Source organism: Mustela nigripes, chromosome 8 (assembly GCF_022355385.1).
Source record: "Mustela nigripes isolate SB6536 chromosome 8, MUSNIG.SB6536, whole genome shotgun sequence".
In the NCBI taxonomy this organism is placed as follows: Eukaryota; Metazoa; Chordata; class Mammalia; order Carnivora; family Mustelidae; genus Mustela; species Mustela nigripes.
In genome coordinates this window covers 55895379-55912398 of record NC_081564.1, presented here as the reverse complement: position 1 = coordinate 55912398, position 17020 = coordinate 55895379, and the positions used below count along the sequence as shown (strand labels likewise).

Below are 17020 nucleotides of genomic sequence, written 5' to 3'. Positions count from 1 at the left end.
CAGCAATAAAGAATGTGGTTTACAGCTCATAAGATGTGCTCTAGCCCTCAGAGTCCAGACAAGAGTCACATCAGATAAGTGACTTTAATAAGGGGGCATTTGGCTTAAAACTAACCCACAGGGAACGGTATGAACTCAAGTCAACAAGGCCACAAAGTCATGAGGTGTCACCCAAATCAAGGCCACCTTCCTGGATGGGACACAGGTGCAACTGTGCAGGGCTCCATGCTCACACTCTGCAGGGCTCTGTGCTTGGTTTAATACTCTTTTGCTAGCTTGAAATTCTTATTAATTTTATCTTTACGTTTCTGGGTGTTTTTTTTTTTTTTAATTTATTTTTTGAGAGAGAGAGAGAGAGTGTGAGCAGCACAGGTGGGTGGGGAGGAGAGGGAGAGGGACAAGAAGACTCCATGCTGAGGTCAGAGCCCGACATGGGTTCGATCCCACGGCTATCACAACTTGAGCTGAAATCGAGAGTCAGATGCCTAACTGACTGAGCCACCCAGGCCTCCCTTAACTTGTGTTTTACAGGTGAAGTCCAATGGAACAAGGGAACATGTGCATGGGAGGAGAAGAAGTTGCACCAGGCACGTGTGCCAATCCTTGCACGCGTTAGCACAGAGCGCTGAATGCTGCACGGTCCGTGGGAACTCAGGGAGAACCAAAATGAGTACAAGGTTAAGTGTGTTCCCTTGTAACTAAGCCCTGGAGGCCCAGAGGCCTTCCATGCAAACAGAAGGGGCTTTGAATGCACAGAGATGGCAAACCACGGGTCCTACCACATCCTTTCTTACCTGGGCTACTCTGCTATACTGTCCAACCACTTACGCTGAAATGACGTAGAAAAACTGGAAAGATAAGGCAGCCCACAGTTACTCTCCCTTTCAGCCCTTCCTTACTCACCAGCTGAAGGGAGAGGGTTAACCGAAGGAACACGTGACAAGAAGTGAAATAACAACAGACTTCGTCCCCTATGGTGTTTCCACCATTCTGATAGGAACAAGATACACAGGCCTGTAGGAGCTCGGAACTGGAAATTGCAGAGGATTCTGCATGGAAGGTAAATACTCTTACTGTTGCATTTTGAACTGGCATTGTGTAATACAAAAATGGATGGTAAAATCTATGCTAATATTTTAAATTTTAAATTTTTATTCCCTTACAAGGGCCTTAAATAGCAAATAAAACACCATAACGAGGCAAGAGAGAGCAGAGAGGAAAGGGAAACGCTGTGTAGTATCTTGAACAGTAAGCGAGTGACCGAGTGCCTCCTCCTTTGGGGGATTTTGCCTTTGAGGGAGCACCGGCAGTGCCTAGAGGCTTCCACCGCACAGACAGCTGTGCGCGCTCTCTGAGCTTGTGATCCAGGAGGTCTGGGGGCAGGGGAGCCCCAGAGCCTACCTTCTGTAAAGCTGCTGTGTGCTGTGGATACTGCTGCCCCTCGCTCAGAACTATGCGACTAGAATGTGTCCACCTCAGCCTCTGACAAGCTGTACGACGCCATCCAGAAGGTTCATGCTGTTACCTCGTAAATGTTCAGTTGCTCCACCAAGTCCAGGTCTGTCCCTTTCTTGTTCAAGTGCCGCTGGGACACAGCCGCAATGCCCAGCTCTTCCAGGCAGTCCACCACATCATAGAAGCTGTCCTGGTCTGGCAACCCCGACAGTGTCTGAAGAAAGAATGGGACACGAACATGTTTTAGGGGACTGTCTCAAGGCTAGGCAGCAGCCAGCATTATAACTATATGGGACAAACCAAGACAGATGATCAGATCATTTGAGAAAAAACTCCTTTAGTGTGGTAAGCAGAACGCACCCCCCAAAACCCACCCTGGTATATAGGTTCTGTATTATCCCTTTCCTTGAGTCTAAGCAGGACACTCCCATCACTGAAGTACATTACACGACCACAGGGAAGGGATTTTATGGATATTCACCACCCAAAGCAGCTGGTTCTGAGTTAATCACAGGGAAGATTATTCTGGGTGGGCCTGACCTAATCAGGTGGGCCGTTTTAAAGCAGGTTTAGGCATTTCTGGAGCTCAGAGACTAGGAGAGAGATGACCCTGCTGGCCCCGAAGCAGCAGCAAGCCACCACGAGTTCTCCAGCTGCAAGGAAATGAGCTCTGCCAACAACCACAAAAGCTTGGAAGAGGATCCCAAGCCTCAGACCAGACTCCAGTCCTGGTCGATACCTTGACTACAGCTTTGTGAGACTCTGAGCAGAGGACCCGATTAGGCGGTGCCTGGAGCCTGTCCCATGGAAACTGTGAGATGATAAGTCTGTGTTGTTTTAAGCTGCTAAATTTGTGGTAATTTGTTATACGGCAATAGAAAACTAACACGCTCCGTGATGAGAAACTCCTGTTAGGACCAATCTCCCGACAGCTGGCGTTATAACAATGTAATGATTCCTTTTTCTTTCAACTGGGTAGGCCTTCCCCTTGGTCTAAGAAATTTAGGAAAACATGAGAAATTTCAAAGCAGCAACCACAAGACGAAAGGATAACCCAAGTACAGGACGGGGGTGGGGTGAGGAGCTGACTTCTCTTAGAATTCTATGTCTCTTAAAAGAAGGATGATCTCTCTCAGATGGACCTTCTGCTCAGAACTAGAGGACCCTCAAGGTGATTTACTGCAAGCCCTTATCTTATGAGAGGATGGCTAGGGAGGAAAAGGGTTTGCCTGAGGGAACAAGCAGTTCCTGCAGACCTGGGACAACCTCTCCTCTTCTCACACACTCCTGCTTCTGTACAAATTATTCTGGCCTGGAATTCCAAACACGGGTCTTTACTCCCTATTTCATTGTCTTTGCACTTTCAGGAACCCTCCATGTGGATTTCAAAATAATTCTGAACTCAGAAAAGACCAACACTGTCCTAAGAACGATTCACAGCACCAACTTTTCTAATGCCTCTATTTGGGGGCTATTAATAATTGGAAAGAACGTCTCTATTCATGGCCCAAATCATGGCTTTTTCCTTTCAATGCTGAGTGAAGAGGATACAACTTACTGCTGTTGAGATCAGAAATGAGTGAAAAATAACTGGGACAGGATAACTTAGTCCATCAGGGGCCTCAGCAAGGACCCAAAGCAGGAGGCTGTAAACCAGTCAGACTCTGTAATAAACAGGTGCTCACACCTACGGGGCCAAGCGGGAAAGCACAGGCCAGCACCTGCCAGTGCCAGGCAAGGCAGCACCGCCGCATTAGCTGACCACAGTCCCCGGAGGGGTCCCTGGCTTCTGATACTAAATGAGAAAGTATGCAGCCGTTCAAAGAATCCTGTCATCAGAACGACCCAACTTCTGGTTTTAGTGAACACCCTTGAGCCTGTTAAAACATGAGGAAAAGAAAACAGGACCCCGGGCTGGTGCACGGAGATGCCGTGATGGCGGCAAATCCCCCACTTGAGGAACCTAGGTGAGTTGACGTTTAGTGTTGGATTTAAAACTTCCTACTCAACTATGGAGGGCCATGAGGAGGCATGTGGGGCTCTCCTCTCCTCTCAGTTCCTTTCCCTTCTTCTTTCCTCTTTTCCCTGCTTATAAAAGTCTCCAAAGGGTTAAATTCCTCCATCTAATTCCCATCGCCTTAGGGAGCCCAACCATGATGGCTGGTGAGACGGGGTGGGGGTGGGGCACTGTGGTTACTATTAGTCAAACAATTAGGTCCAAAGAACCAAACACACTCGGGGAGACTTACTCAATAATAGGTCCAGAAGTGAGGGTATAAAGAGGTCATTTGTCATTTCCACCATGAAAATTTGGGCTGGAGCCAAGCCCACATACCAACCCCTTTGACATGTGGCTGCAGGGGAGATGGCCTTTTGCCACCAACAAACACAGGGGCTTTTCTCCAGTTGCAGGGGAAGAGGACCAACCATCCTAGAAACACATTCACCTGTCTTCAGCTGATGGTCTAACATGCCCAGCAAACTGTGCCACGCCCCCACCACTCCCTGGGTCTTGTTCTCTTATGTCTACCCTGACACCTCATGACTAAACTGCCTCCTTCCGGCAAAGGTGGAGGTTACCCCCAGGGAGTCTGTGAGGCAGACGTCTCTTGATGCCTTCACTTTCAGATGACGTCCACGACCCCCTTTCCTGCTTTCTCTCAAACCTCATCCTTCCGGGGCTGGTGACAGGTAAACCTTCAAAGGCATCTCTCCAAGGGAGAAATTTCTGTCCTAAAGGACATGTTCTTGGCCTCTCCTGGGTTCTCCCCGATTGTATCAAATCTTTGTTACAGGATGGCATCCAAATGCCTGCACACAAATTTTCAGAGCAACATTATTTGTGAACTCCAAAAGCTGTAAAAACCCAAGTCTCCTTCAGTGGGAGAACCCACTGTGGTGTATCTGTGGCAGCAGAAAGGAGCGACTGTTAACACCCTCCGGAGCAGATCGGCCTCAAAGGCGTGATGATGAGCGACAGCAGCTAGCCTCAAAGGGTTACATCTATCCGGGGATGAAATGACAAACTACAGTGCTAGAGAACAGTTGTCAGGGTAGGAAGAGGCCATCAGGAGATCATGATCAAAGGCTAACATGAGATCTGGAGGGAGATGGGAATCTTCTATATTCTAAATGTGAAGGGTATGCATAGCTAAACAAGTTTTACAGCTGACACAGCTGAATTTTTTTTTTTTTACAAGTTTCTGGTATGGTAATTAGCAATAAATGAAATGTAAAAACAAAGGTGAGTACTCAGCATGAATCCCATCCAGGTTACCTCCCCCCAACCTCCTTCCCTGAAAGCTCCAGGCCAGCCTCGCAGGAACAGGAACAGTAATACCTCTTGTGACTCAGGCCCCCTCATCAGCCTCTTCCTATCCTATACGGCGGTCAGTACCTGAGCGCCTCAAAGTGGGGGGTTCCCACTGAGGGGGTTTCAGCTGGATCAAGACGGCATTGTAGAACGTTAACGTGCACCATGAGAAATGGTTAGTTTCTGATGTTCCTTCAGATCTGATAACATGGGGTCAAGGGGTAGGAGCAGGAATGGGGGGGATTAGTATGGATCTTGGAAACCCCCCATTAATGTCCCTGTTTGGCAAAGAGAGCAGACACCAGCCTCAGAACCCTAAGCAGGCTAAAATGTAGCACCCTTGTTTTGTCATAAAATGTTCCTGTTTTGAATTCCATGTTATTAGTCCATCTTCTATTTTGTTGAAAGAAAACTTAGAAAAGCAATATAATAATTTCCCAGATTTCAGAGTCTGAATTTTTTCCAGACCTGTATTAACATTTTGATGTATTTTTTCTTTGTTTGGAATCTCAGAAGATTTTACTCACTGGGGCACTAAACAGGACTAAAACTCAACAAAGGAAAACAAACCCAGTGTGGGTGCCAGTGGTTTATTTGACCTTTTGGGGGGAAAGGATGATATTTGGAGTAATGTCCATAGGACTTTCCCCTGAGCCAGAGCTAATGAAAGATGAGACAGAACGCCAGAGAGAAAAAGTAAGCGAGGAATTCCTGGACATTAAGCGCCATCTGATGCCAAGAAGAATGTGACACGTGCTGGATCCTTGCCAGCCACGGGCAGCAGAATGCCCACACCCCCCTCCCCCCCGCAATGCTGCTGGAACCATCAGAACTGCCCAGCGCACTCTCCACCAATAGGATGGTGTTTTAATGGAAAACACCAGACAAGAGGGAAAATTCCATTTTTGCTGAAGTCCATGGTTTCCAAAACAATGTCAGTGACTGAAAAAGACAGGAAATAGATGACCTTAATCTTAAAAAACAACCACAACAGACCATTGCTTTAAAATTGCAAGGTAAAATCAACTCACGAAGACATTTGAAAGCATAAATGGAATTCTTAGGATTATCCTACAGAAAAGTACTGCCTATTCCTCACCAGGACTGTAGAAGAATTTTGGGTGTCCTCATCAACAGATGGCATTTGGTTAAAAAGCAATCCCTGCCAATGAGCCCTGAGGGAAAATGTTTGTTGTTTTACTGTATATTTATTTTCATCTTAATAGAGTTAATGTCCTTCATTTTTCCACTGGGTTCTTAATATATTGAGGGTTGTATAATTTTCTGCCCCATTCTTTGCAAACAATTACCTAATTTGCCACTTGCCCTTAGCTTTTGTTTGCGGTTTTCATTTTACAAATAAGATCTGTTTATTACACAATAAAATATTTTAAAAGTCCTTCCCTTTGGATTCTTTTTGACAGGTTTGATGATTAACATAATCTTCTCCTACCAGAGACAAACTAATCTTCACCTCTACTTCTTAATTTTTCCACTGTTTGTCGTGTTACATTGAACACTTTACTTTGTCTGGAATTCATTTCAGTATTGGTCAAAGGACGTATTTGGTTATTTCCATTTGGCACAGCCCCGCCCCCCAATCATGAATGACGTTAAGCCACGACTGCAGTCCTAGAGGGAGTTGTTCTGTGCGATGAGATCTCTTTCAGAGCTCCTCTGCGCCCATCATCTGTCTGCGGAAGAAAGAGCCAGGACCACATTGTTTTAATCCTGAGAGCCTGCACAACAGTTAAGTATCTAGTGGAAATTATTTCTCATGATGCTTTCTACTACTGTGTCCCCAGTTCATCAGAGGAAATGTTTCTCTAGTTGTACTTCATAGGGAGGTTCTAAATTTTCTCTGCATCACTGCAGTTCGTACTGTAGGCCTACATCCAGCAGCTCGGGGAGGAAAGGCAGGCCCATGGGGTGGTTGGTGTGATTCCTGGGGTGTTAGGGCAGAGCCATGTGCAGGACATTTTCAAGGAGAAAGGGACTCTGGTCCCGAGAGAGGGCTGTCCCAAGGCAGCATGGTGCCAGCCCCCTCTCCAGGGAGGGATCCTTAAGACAGCTACTGTCCTCCCAGCCAGGGACCAGGAGGGATGTGCTGGGAGGGAGAAGAGCACAAGGGTGATACCACCTTCATAAAAGGAGGACAGGACCCACCCCCAGCAGTCAGAATTCGATAAGCAGTGGAACAAGGGTGCCTTCATTTCTCCTGAGCTGTAAGCTATTTTCTTAGGGTAAAACTTGTGGATTTATATACTTTTTAAAAAAAATTATTTGAGAGAGAACAAGAGAGGGAGAGAGCATGTGCATATGAACAAGGGAAAGGGCAGAGGGGGAGAGAGAGAGAGGGAGAGAAAGAATCTTAATTAGACTCTGTGTTGAGCATGGAGCCAGAGTGGGGCTCAATCCCACAACGATGACCTAAGTCGAAACCAAGAGTCAGATGCTTAACAGACAGAGCACCCCAGGAGTCCCCCCCCATCTTCCCAATTTATATTCCTAAGGAATTATGTTTTTAAGGGGGACATCTTGGCAGGAAAAGTAATCATGAAGTTCTCACTGTCCTTCTTCTGGTTTCATTAGAAAAAACCAAAGCAGAGAAAGCCCACAGACAGTCCCAGGCCTGCATACACATGTGCACCAGCACACACGCAGACACACACACACCACATGCAGCTGGAAAGGGTTTCTTCTGGCAAACAGCAACACTCTAGCCATGGATCCAGCCACCAACATGGGGGCCTATGTGATGTGGCTCTTCCTCAGAGGGTACATTGTAGATTTTCACATTGTGTTAGTTTTCTGGGGGGCTGTCGTAACAATGTAACACAAACTGGGTGGCTTAAAGAGCAAAAATGTATTTTCTCCAGTGTGAGAGATGAGAAGTTTGATATCAAAGTGTCGGGGGTGCCATACTGTCTGAAGGCTCCAGAGGAAGGCCCTTCCGCGTGTCCTCGTACATTGGCTGCTGGCAATTCTGGGCATTCCTTGGCTAAGAGATGAATCTCTACACTCTGGCTCTGTCTTCACACAGCCATCTTCCTCACATGCATGTGCAGACATCGTCTTCCTTCTTGGTGTGTCTCTTTTCCTCTTCTAAGGATACAGGTCATGTGGGATGATGGCCCACCTGAAGGACCTCATCATACCTTGACTGTATCTGCAAAGACCCTATTTCCAAATAAGGTCACATTTGCAGATATTCTTAGGGGTTAAGACGTCAACATAACTGTATCCCTTCAAAGGGGACATAATACAACCCTTAGCAATCATCAACAAACCTTGTTCACTAAAGTCATCGCATAAACCAGCAGCTCTGTGTCGACCCCATCTTTTTCCTCCAGGATTTCCATAATATTTGACCAGGGTTTGACTCCTAGGAATAAAGGAAAAAATCATTAAAAATGGCAAGTCAATGCTTCTCACACAACTCATATCGCAGTTTATCCAAAGATGTATCACCCGATGATGGCAGTGTCTTTCTGTCGCCAAATTTCAAAGTGTGACACTATCCTTAGAGTGAACGTCAATAATTTGTCAATAATATACCACATCATTCTCATCCATTTGAAAATGTTACTCTCTATTGTCCACATGGCTTTCAATTTGCCTGAAAATTCCCTTTATATTAAATGTGCAATTTGAAAAAAATCTATTCCTGTGCATTTCACTCTCTGAGCATGGAAACTCTTGATAAATACTCTTTGTATGTCTAGCAGCATGTTAGGTTCTGATCTCCTACAAGGAAAGGGGACATGGGAGATCTTTACATTCACTCAAACAGTGGACTCCCAAGAAATACCAGTGAAATCTGTCTAGCAAGCATTTCAAGAACAGAAGTATATTATCTCTATTCAAACCAGGTACAAATACTCTTTCAGCCTTAACAGGCTACAAAGAACCCACCTCACCAAGAACCTGTCCTTAATACCTTGTCGGTGCTTAAAGAGTATTTGTGCCGATGGTGGCCGAGGGCCCGGCTCAAGATGTGGCTCTTAAATGGGGCTCTGCAAGTGAAGACTCAGGGGTGGTTATTCCCTGGCTCCCAGAAACAGCAGCAGGAAAACCCACCACATTCAGGACTGCAAAGTCAAGGCCAAGGTCACAAAGGGGATATAAAATCTGGACGCGATTTCCTATGTTTGAGATAAACATTTGAAGTGAAGTATTGCCTTGCCCTTGGCATGTTTGTTCTCTCTATAAAGATCTCAAAGGGGTATTGCTTATTTTTGGTGGTAAAAGTAAACCCCGAAATATTGTAAAATCTGTGGCTTCCACATGCAGGTTCTTGGATGGGTTACCAGAGCAGATCTGCTGGTCTTGAGAACAAAGCTCCCCGAGGGCAGCGGTGACCTCCGTCTTATCTCTTCGCACAGTGTCTGACACATAATAGGTCTGAAGAGTAAGCGGGGATCTTTGAGAGGGTATGAGGCGGGTTAAGCTGGAGGGTTTTTTTGTTTTGTTTTGTTTTTTAGATTTAATTCATTCATTTGAGAGAGAGAAAGAGTACAAGCAAGGGGAGAGGGAAAGGCAGAATGAGAAGCAGACTCCCTACTGAACCAGGAACCCAATGTGGGGCTCCATCCCAGGACCTGGAGATCATGATCAGAGTCAAAGGCAGACGCCCAACCATCTGAGCCACCCAGGTGCCCAGGCTGGAGCACCTTTAAAAGAGCCAGAGGGCAAATGCACACAGTAAGAGTCGAAAGGAGGTCAGAGGAATTTTAAAAAGGAAGAGGCACCTACTATATGAGGTCTGCTGGCTCTCCTAGGCAACAAACAGAAAGCCTTTCCTGGGGCAAAACTGCCCTGTTGGTCAGAACTAGGCAAGCTTCTCTAACCCTTTCTAACTCCAAACACAAACGTGTGACCCCTTGCCTGCTAACTGCTGACATATCTCCTGGCTGATATTTACCATCAAACTATTCCGAAGTCCACACCTGTTCTTCAAGCCCCAGCAAAGTAACTGTTTCTGCCCTCATGACAGGCAATCTTTATGGTAAGGAGGTCTTGGCCCTGGCCGTCCAGGTGCCGTTCAAGCACTCCAACCATTTCTCCTGTGTTTAGGACCAGCACAACTGGCACAACTCACACTCTGCTCCCAACCTCAGCATAAAACATGGGTCCTAGAGGGTTACCCGCATACAGTTACAAGGGAGACTGCGGGAGATAGCGTTGAAGCTAAGCACTTCCGATGGTCCTAGTGGACCCAGAACGGCTTTCCGGTTGCATGCTCTGGAGCCAAAGATGCCAAAGAGGCCATAGGGAAGGAAAAGCCAACAAGCAAAGGCAGGTCCCAAAGAGAGGGAAATGCAGCCAGATCATCTCCTCTCTCTCACCTACAGATGTACTCATGTGCACGCAATTTAATCCTTTATAATGAAAACACTCAAACACTGGCTTGATTTAGTCAAAAAATTAATTGAAACATGTGTTCTTCAGCTGTGGTATCTGATTACCTTTTAGGGACTTCAAAGCCTGGAAACTTGCATCTATTCCTACAATGTCGAGATGAATGTTTACTCTTCTTTGATTATCTTGGGGCCAGAAAATGGGAAACATTTAAAAGAAAGAAGATGAAGAGGAGGCATCATTTTGGGGCAACACAACAGCCTTGACAGGGTTCAAGCTGGCCCATGGGAAGCAGCAGGGGCTCAACTTCCAGGAGCTGCACCTGCTGGAATCGAATGGTCCAGGTCAACGACCCCTCCCCACCTCTGCTTGCTCTACACAGAGTGTGTGTATATCTGGGTGTGTGTGTGTGCATGCACACGCGCACAGGGGGTGGTCCTGTGTTAGAACTATAAACCATATGATCTGACCCCTCCACATAACAGAGAAAGAAACTGAGCCCCAGAGAACTGGAATGAACAGAGGCTCAGGGAACGCATCTGGACAGGAGTGATAGTGTCAACCTTGGAGAATCTCAGGAGCTGTCAGGGAGACAAAGCACTTGGTCTTTTCGCCTCAGCGCTCATGAAGTACATTCGGAGACGATGATTTCCTTAACCGTAACCTCTGTCAGTCTCAAGCTCCTCCCCAGACACCAGCTCGCAGAGGAGAGGCTCCACGAGAGCCCGTTTTTCCCTCTGGTGTTTCAAGCACACGGTTGGCACTTAAATGTTTATTGAATAAATGAGTTTTATATGAAAAATATTTGGCGCAGTGTCTGTTATGTAACAGGCACTTGAATATCAAGTAGTTATTGTCACAGTGGCGGGTGGCTGTGGTGACACTCAAGCTTACCCAGCTGGCTTCTACACGCTCCCAGGCAGGGCCCCTCTCTCAGCCCAGAAGCAAGCACAGGGCAGAGGGTGCAATGCGTTCTCCCTCTGACTTTCCTCCCAGTCTCTGTGGTGATGGTTCCCCTCCAAAGAAAGATATTTAGCCCAATGCCTCGTATTCAAGGGGGTCTCACACTCTGTCAGAAGGGCACCATGTTTTGTGTCTTTCTACAGAACTGACAAACACACTTAACACGTATGGTTCTGCCACAGAAAACCAGGGAAGTAGAGCTTGGGTTTTGTCACCTAACTCCCACCTTGCCCTGGGAGTGCTTCACAGATCAACAGATCCTCGAGCACAAGTCAGAGACGGGATGGCTCTAAGGATGGCTGGATTCACCTCCGCTGTTACTCATGTGTGATCAACACGTTTAGGAATGATGTTGTATCTCATTACTTCACAGCCCAGTGAAAATAGAACTTCTTCAAAAGCTGTGCTGACCCTCAAAACACTTGCTGACCCAAGTGCTGACTCGAAATTTAGGACTGAAATGTCAAAGTCAGTTCCCCAGGCTGGTCACTTGGCCCACTCTCTATCCGAGCGCCAAATCCAGAGAGTCAGTGGGAAGGGCACCTTCCCAGGGCAGCAGGGGGTTCGGTTCTCAACCAGTTTCCTGCCAACCCCCACAGGGACAGTCTCAGCGAAAGGGAGTCTCTGATGGTGGCAAAAGGACAGAGCAAGGCCCTCTCACAGGCACCTGTCCACACTCCACAGCTTTTGTCTCCTCCTGCCACACCCTGTCCACTAGGATGGGAAAGAGACCGGAAGGTGCCAGGAGAGAGGTGACCAAGAAGTTTGACTGTGGACTTGGGGACTGTGCCATTCCCTGGACACGAGCGCTGGCCCACCTCTCCATTCCTGCCCCTAAGCAGACAGGCCGACTGCCTGGCTCAAAGGGGACATATTTCATTTTCCTTAATTTGTAGATAGTTATTAGTCCCTATGACAGTCTTAGACGCCTCAGATCCTCTCCCTGCTCCGCGGCTGGCCCACTCCTGGCCAAGGGCGAACCGTGTACACACACAGGACACACCCTTCTGGGTAACCCCCGTGCAGTGTGTGTCGTCTTTACAAAGCAACCAGACGAATCTGTTCTGGACGTCATTCACTGGAGGTGGAGCTAATTTTTGAGGACTCCCAGCTCATTGGTTTTCTTTGCTGGTTATTTAAATCTGACAATTTTTATCATCCAAAAGAGTCCTTTCTAATAAAACAAACCAACCCTGTCTACACTTCAGCATGCCCCATCCCCACCCCAGCCCACAGAAGAATGGGTCTGAGGCCACTTGGAGGAGTAAAGCAGTATGGCTTATTTAAACTTGTACATGGACAGACGTGCTCTGTTGGCCCTTAGTCACCCGGCACCTCCGTCTAGCCCTTCACTCAGCTGAGAGGGAGACAGAGAGCGGCTTCTAAACCAGCCAGGTGGAAACTCAGCTGGAGGGCACGGCGCTCCATCCCATGCAGAGCACCATGACGTAGTGACATGCTTAATTCCATCACGGGGCTCAGGAACAATTTTCCTTGCAGTAAAATAGGATGATGTTATATGTATGCATTACAAAATCATGGCCAAGACCACACATGTCCACAGAGAAACATGCTATTGAACCACGTGATGGGCCATGTCTGAGTTTTTCCATTTTTATTCAGCTGCAGGCACTCAGTACCAGACAGATGGCAGCAGCCGCCAAGAAATTAAGAAATTGGATAGGCAAACCGTCAAGTTGAGAAAACAATCCATTAGCTGCTGCTGCTGCTGCTTCTTTTTATTTCCCTCCCTAAACAAGTCGAGAAAAGATGGCCATCGCTTTGTCGTGAGAGAGACACTGAAGAAGGGAGAGCCTCTGGCTGGGCTGATTGATGGGGTCTTAGATGTGGGTATCAAGCCCAGGATTATCACTCTTCTCCCCAACCTCCACCCCTTTAAACACACACACACACACACACACACACACACACACACTTTCATAGAATGTGAAGTCTAGAGAAAATTCTAAACTCCCAACTCAATGAAGTTGAAGGAGGACCCCAAGGTCATGAGAAGGCTTATCCCTTAAATTCAGCCCCCATGAAAAGGGTTCATGAGTTATGTGAAATTTAGGACAGGAGAACAAGAAGTCCATTAACCGTCCAATGTAACCCCCAGAGCTGGGGGATGGAGTATGATCCTCCCCAGGACCAATAAAAGGGTCTGCCTCACTGTCTTCCCATATACCCCACTTTGGCCCTAAACCTCATTAACTGACCCCAGAAACACAAACTCTGGTGTCTGAGGAACTGACGGACTTCACTAAGGATTCTCAGCTGGCCCCATAATCTGCTCTTGGCCATGAGAGATTTAAACTGCGGCACCAGATGGAAACACACTGTGGCAGAAACACACAGGCCCGCCCCAGTCTGTGATCCATCTTCCAGATTCACGGCCCCCGTCCACACATGAGGGGGTGTCTCTCTCAAACCCCTCTCCCCATGCACAAGCCTGGAGTTACCTCTAGCTTGCCATCCGCCATGCCTCTGGCTGACATCCGCTGGTGCATTCGTGGGAAACGTATGGGAGCTCAATTTATGGCCCTGGATGGCTTTCATTAGCTTATTTCAAACTGTTGAAGTAACTAGTGAGCTACTTTCTTTCACCTTTGGATTCAGCCCTGGAAGATGGGTCTCAGCAATGCTGAGTCAGAGATACAAATGGTTTGAATCAAAGAGTGCTATCTAGGCCCCTTGTTTTTGACAGTTGTACATAGGCTGATTTGTGCATAAGTGTGTGCCCAGAGACACCTACACGAAACTGTAAGGAAATGTATCAACGTGTTAACAATTATTTCTGTCTGGTGAGACTAGAGGTGATTTGTTATGGTCTCTTTTATACTTTTTCCCCATTATTCTACAGAGAGTATTATCGTTATAAAAAAAAAAAGAAAAAGTCACCAAGTTTTTGTTCTTCTTGCATCTTTGAGGGGAGGACAGTAGTAATAACAACCCCCCAATTTTTTTTTAAAAGGACAAAACCAAAACCTCCTAACATTTTAGCTTCAGGCTTCACAATATTCTAGGGCCCACAGCAGGTTACACACTAAGCCAAATCCAAAGGCCTGCATGGAAGGCCTGCCTGCCGTGGGCCAGCTAAGTGCTGGGACCCCAAGAGGAGAACCAAACCTCCCTCCAGCAGGGCACACACTCATGGGAAGCATCAGTGACAACAACAGCAAAGAAGGGGTCCTAGGGGGGTCTGAGTGACTGACCCATGCTAGGGTAGGGGTCATTCAGGCCAGGTGGGATGTGGGGGTGGCAGGTGGACAGGGGCTGGATGCTTAAGGATCAGTTGCAGGGTGGGGACCTAATGCTGCAGGCATTGGGAAGCCACTGGCAGGGAAACAATATAACCAAATTTGTGTTGTAGAAGAATCTTCTGATCGCGGAAGGGAGGGATGCCAGGTGACCGTGGAGAGAGCCCCCAGTAGGGGGTATGAGATGGAGGGAAGGAAGGGAGAACATTCACGGAACTTCTAAGGGCCAGAGCTGATAAAGCTTGTGTGAGAGGAGTGGAGAAAGGAGACACAGCGACCGGGACAAAATGGGAAAGGGGAGAAGGAGCTGGTTCTCTGGGTTCAGTGGAGAAGCTAGGGACAGAGCATAAATATAAGCTTGGGTCTGACCTGACCTGGGTAAGCCCACGAATGCTTTTCTTTGCACTGTTGAACCATGTTCCATCTCTGATCGCCGTGTGCTTAATACCTAAAAAAATACGTTTCCAATAGCAGGGGGTCTGCACAAAGGGAATTCTGTTCATTCTCCATCCTATTTCGAACATGTTAAAAATGGGAGTCTGCCTCCAGCGGACATGTCCACCTTGATGGAATAGTGGGTGTGACTACTTACCCCGTTTGGTGTCCACAGCAGAGACAGCCTGGATCAGAAGAGGCGCATTCGACTCAGAGTACTCCACAAACACAAGCAGCAGCTTCAGGGCTGTCTTCACCACCAGCCGGAACTGCCCAGAGAACAGAAGAGCATCAAGAAGCTGTGAACGCCTGTGGGCACCCGAAGGCAGGCTGGCCCCCCGCACTTGCTTTGGCCTGGGGAATCTCTTCTTGGTGGGCACACTGATTCCTTTGCCAGATGCGTCAGGAGCAGGAATTAATATTAGCTCCATTGCACAGATCAGGAAACTGAGGCACAGACTATCCTGCCCACGGCCGGAAACAGAACCAGAATTCGAACCCAGGGCCTCTGGCTCCAGAGCTCATACCCTGGGGTCTCTTGACAGATAAGGTAGCCCTTCCCATGGCAGGGGTTTCGTTTTATCCAGAGGAGAAAGCTGTGAGGTAGGAACCATCACAACTCTCATTTTTCCGGTAAGGAAGCAGGCGCAGCAAGGTAAAGGACTTGCCCAAAGCCACACCACGGAGCTGAGGGAAGCAGGAATATGAACCAAGTCCCGTCCTGCCGGGCCCAGGGCACAGCATTCGTGAGGAGCCACCCACAGCCCAGGGACCTCCTGTCACACAGGCTGCAGGTTACACACCCAGAGAAATCCCTGAGCCTCTCAGCTGAAGCTTCACCAGCCCTGGGGGGTATCTGTGGCAGCCTTGGGGGAGGGGGTTTTCTAGGTCACCCCCCCCCATTCCCCCAGGTGATGCTGCCACAATTCAATTCGTTATCTATAGTCTCCCTTCCCAGACCTCCACCTGCCAAGAACCTCCTCCCAAAGGAACTCACCCACCAACTGTCTCCTGGAAATGGGTTCGAATTATGCATCTGAGAAAGGAGGAGCTTACTCTGGGCTACCATCCCGCCCTCGTCATTTGCTTGGCAATGTCCCACCCCGCATAAAGTATAACACCTTCGGGAAGGGGGGGTGCTATTCTGCATCATGGCAGGACCCAGAACCTCGTTTGGCGTGGAGTGGGCTCTGCAAGCTTTGCTCCCTGAATGAATGAGTTAGTGACCAGTCAGTGCACGACCCCTTATCTCCATCTCCTTGGTCATGCGGAATCAGCTCCAGGTTCTCCATCTGCAACCCATGGAAGACCAGGGCCTCCCGGAGGTGACAACTCACAGCAAAACACTAGGGACACATGCAGATTTCACAAAGACCTTGGAGCACACCCCACAGTGAACAGTATCAAAACATCCCCCGTATGAGGTCATCTCCCCAACGTCATGCAAACACGTCGACTCGACCCCTTGCCCTTGCTCCTCTGGCATACTTCCCTACTCATCTCTCTTCTCCTTGACTCCACATCCCTCTCCAGCCACTGCCTTGGCTCTCAGCTCCCTTTTACAGAAAAACTCCTCCAAAGGATTGCCCCACTCCCTGGCTCCTCTTCCTCACTTCCCACAGACTCCTCGACCTCACCTGACAGAGCTTACATCACCATGGAGCAACTTCAATTTCTCCTCGTAGCGTTGCCAATGGCCTCCATGTTGTCAAATCCAATGGCTGCTTCTCTGCTCACGGCAGGCTGCAGCAGCACAGGACACAATCGCTCCCTCCAAGAACAGTTTCCTGTCACCATGGCTGAACCCAGTCTCCGACCCGAGGGTCCACTTCTTTGCTGGGTCCTTCCAGGGTGCTCGACCTTTACGTGGGGGAAGGCCTTAGCATTCACTCCTGCATTTTTTCCTTCTCTTTCCATATCCTCTCTCTAGGTGTGTCCAACCAGTCTCTTGGGTTTAAATTCTATCTATGGCTCAAAGGCCTGACCAAGCTTCTGGGCTCTGACTCCCACATGACCCCTGACATCGCTACTCATACGCTAACAAGCACCTCGAATTCAGGCGGCCAGAAGAGAACCCTTGATCCCCAGGTGCTCATTCCGTCCCCCTGCCATTCCAGCCCGTTCCCTCCACTCCCCGTGTCAGCGCCAGGTCCCGCCACACACTGAGCGGCCATGGCGGGTAACCCTGCACTTTTCTCACCGGGGCCCCTCCACAATCATAATGAGGACAAGG

At 48.1% G+C, this 17020-nt stretch overlaps 1 protein-coding gene across 10 annotated transcripts in view; it reads right to left on the bottom strand.

The window, feature by feature from the left end:
- Nucleotides 1-17020, bottom strand: part of FHOD3 (formin homology 2 domain containing 3) — a 471315-nt gene that overhangs the window by 160734 nt on the left and 293561 nt on the right. For all 10 annotated transcript variants that reach the window (XM_059409488.1, XM_059409491.1, XM_059409490.1 and 7 more), the window contains exons 7-9: nt 14945-15056; nt 8059-8153; nt 1526-1669 (exon numbers count right to left, since the gene is read on the bottom strand). In XM_059409488.1, the coding sequence (XP_059265471.1) occupies nt 1526-1669; nt 8059-8153; nt 14945-15056 (351 nt within the window). The remainder of the gene's footprint in view (nt 1-1525; nt 1670-8058; nt 8154-14944; nt 15057-17020) is intronic.